This window comes from Oryzias melastigma, linkage group LG19, assembly GCF_002922805.2.
Source record: "Oryzias melastigma strain HK-1 linkage group LG19, ASM292280v2, whole genome shotgun sequence".
NCBI lineage: Eukaryota > Metazoa > Chordata > Actinopteri > Beloniformes > Adrianichthyidae > Oryzias > Oryzias melastigma.
The window spans coordinates 3001399-3004788 of record NC_050530.1 but is presented as its reverse complement, the minus strand read 5'-3'; the positions used below and the strand labels follow the sequence as shown (position 1 = coordinate 3004788).

Sequence of the window (3390 nt, the reverse complement as noted above, 5' to 3'; positions counted from 1 at the left end):
TTTTGTGGATTTAATTATAGTTGGTTTTGATTACAGTGACAAAAAATGTCTGTAATAAATAGAAATGGTTAATTTTAGAAAAAAATGTGAATAAAATTAATAATTTGAGCACAAGTTGGTCCATTTCAATAAAATCTCTTAATTTCTAAAACTAGATCTTATTATTAGAATATATTTATATATTTTTGTTCCAAAAATAAATGCCTGTCTAACATTTATTCAGCTTAAAAATAACATCCTTAAAATTAAACCAGTGCAATTTGAGTTTTTGTTTTTTTATCTTAAATCCTTTTTTTCTATTGTCAAGACTTTGAAGCAAAAGCATTGTGAGTTATTTTAATAATAATTTCACTGTTTGTAGATCTTAATTAGACAGTGAAAGTTCTAAATGTTGCTGATTATTAAAAAAAACCTTTTGTGTCATTATTCCAAGTACAACATTCACAGTTTTGAGCATAAAACTTTAAAACTCTTTTGTGTGATCAATAAATTATTTCTTACTTGAAACAGAAAAAATACAATTAAAGCTCAAAAATACGTGCAGTCAATGCAATTTTATTTTGAAACTTCAAAATACAAGCAATCAATAAAATGTTTTTGTGAAACGTAAATGTTTGTACAATCAATACAATTTTATTTTGAAACGTAATGTTTTTGCAACCAATAAATGTGATTTTTGAAGCTTAAAAGTACAAGCAAACAGTACAATTTTATTATGAAATATAAAGATATTTGCAATCAGTACAACTATTTTGAAACTTTGCAATACAGGCAAACAAAGAGCTTTATTTTGAAACTTCAAAATACAAGCAATCAACAAAATTTTATTGTGAAACTTAAATGTTTTTGCAAGAGTACATTTTTTTAAGTTTAAAAGTACAAGTAATCAGTACAATTTTATTTTGAAGTTTAAAATATAATCAATCAATACAATTTTATTTTGAAATGTAAAGATACATGCAATCAACACAACTTTACTTTGAAACCTAAAGATAAGAGCAATCAGTACAATTTTATTTTGAAACTGAAATATATGCACAATCAATACAATTTTATTTTGAAATATAAAGATATTTGCAATCAGTACAACTTTATTTTGAAACTTAACAATACAAGCAAACAAAGAACTTTATTTTAAAACTTCAAAATACAAGCAATCAACAAAATTTTATTGTGAAACTTAAATGTTTTTGCAACAATACATTTTTTTAATTTCAAAGTACAAGTAATCAGTACAATTTTATTTTGAAACCTAAATATATGTGTAATCAATACAATTTTATTTAGAAGTTTAAAAGTACAATAAATACAATTTTATTTTGAAGTTTAAAATACAAGCAATCAAAATAATTTTATTTTGAAACATGAGAGAAATTCTCTGTCTTCCGCGCTCCAAACAGAGCATGGCGCCGCATTATAAATGTGCCACAAAATCCAGCCAATCACAGACATGGACACAAAGATTGATGCTGATTGGTCAGAAATTCTTCCAATCAGCCTCTAGACCGGATCAGGTTTGTGCATGATTAGAAGAATTTGACTGAAAACTGATTTTTTTTTGCACATATTTTTAAGTTTCAAGTGCAAAATATTTTTTTGAGCACACAAAATGTTTCAAGTTTTACGCTCCAAACATAATTTTGCTTTTGTAATAAAGGCACAAAAGTAACTCCATAGAAAGGTGTAGAAAGAGAAGAGAAATTATAAACAACTTTAACACAGTTATAAATCTTTACAAGGATCAACTGGTGGAGATCCACTCTAGTGTGTGAGACGCCAAACAATTACAAATGACGCACACGGCGTCATTAAACTGGGCGTTACTACTTCCTGTTTTGAACAATCACTTTTATGAGCTTCAATTCTGTCGTTTTTAGTCCTAATTGCTTTATTTTGGTATTCGCAGGGAGCATCCTGCTTTGACTACAGCTCCTCTCTGCAGCTGTTGGTCACGGGAGGTAAGGACAGAAAAATCCGACTGTGGAGCCGCTACGTGACCTTTAGCCCTTTAGCCGCGCTGCAGGGTCACCGGGCCTCCGTGATGGATGTTGCAATCTATCCGGCTGTTGGGCAGGTCTTCAGCTACTCCAGAGACTCTGTGAGTCTTTGAAGATTGAAAGTTTTCGCTCAAAAGTGTCCCAGATTCTCATCGTTTGTGATCATGTTAGGAGCTGAGGGTTTGGGACGTTTCCACTCACGACTGTCTAAAAACGATCCGGCTGCAGTTTCCATGCGTGCAGCCCGGTCGCATCCCCGAACACGCCGCTTTTCCCTTCCTGCTGCTGAGCCCCCCTTTTCCTCCTCATTTGGTCGTGTGCTGCAAAGACTACCTGGCTCGCTTCCGCTTGGCTAAAAACGGAAGCAGAGTGGGCGGCTGCTTGACAGCTGAGGGACGGGAATTTGGAGGAGAAAGTTCTGGATCCGTCTCCTGTGCTCTGTACAACCCCGCCCTGCGGCAGGTGGCGACGGGACACGCCGACTCGTCCGTGCGTCTGTGGGACGTCCAGACCGGGAGGACGAGTCTCTGCATTTTCAATGCTCACGGGGAGAAAAGCATCACCAGGATGGAGCTGGACTCCTCCCACAGGAAGCTGATTACCGCCGCATCCAACGGCACCATTAAGGTCCAAAACCACTAATATTATTTCCTCCAATAAAAATCTATGATTCAAAATCTTCTTACAGGTGTGGAATCTACTCAACGGCCATAACTTGCTCAAGCTGGAGCCTTTTTCCAACTCAGAGGTCACTGGCCTGGCCTGTCTCCATGACGACCAGCTGCTTGCAGCAGGATGGAGCCGGCGGATCGTTCAGTACGACATTGCAAAAGCCACGGTAAAGAGATAAGAACAACAAAAGAGTGATTAAGCTCCACAAAGGCAGAGATGTCTTCATCTCAGGTGGAGTAGGAGCAGAGCTGCAGCAAAAAGAAAAGAAGTTATTTGTGAAATGCTCAAATAATTCAAAGAAATGTGTCTCTTTATTGCAATAATTATTTCCTCCTGAAATCTTTTTGTTTCTGTAAATTTGATCTTTATACCTCGACGGATTTCTTTTTCAGGGTCAGGCAGGCTCTGAATGAGCCGCATTCTGAGAGAAACAAACACACAACAGTTTGTTTCCACTTTGCAGCCAATTTTTGACAAACAGATTCTCCTAACATGCATGTAAGGAGGCTGTAGGAGGATAAAACACAAAATAATTACAACCACAATGTGAGCCATCTCAACTTTCAATGGAAGAGGTGCATTCTGGAGAGAAATACGGACATATTTTTATCTACAGTATCGTGCATGCAGGCATCAAGTCTGCTGGTATCTATAATTTTAATCAAATTGTAATTATTTATTGTTTGAATGCTTAATAAACATATAGTGATTCTGTACATTT

At 35.6% G+C, this 3390-nt stretch overlaps 1 protein-coding gene across 3 annotated transcripts in view; it reads left to right on the top strand.

Moving 5' to 3' along the window:
- Nucleotides 1–3390, top strand: part of LOC112154041 (WD repeat-containing protein 49) — a 13964-nt gene that overhangs the window by 6665 nt on the left and 3909 nt on the right. For all 3 annotated transcript variants that reach the window (XM_036217178.1, XM_024284630.2, XM_036217179.1), the window contains 3 exons: nt 1907–2098; nt 2169–2624; nt 2686–2835. In XM_036217178.1, the coding sequence (XP_036073071.1) occupies nt 1907–2098; nt 2169–2624; nt 2686–2835 (798 nt within the window). The remainder of the gene's footprint in view (nt 1–1906; nt 2099–2168; nt 2625–2685; nt 2836–3390) is intronic.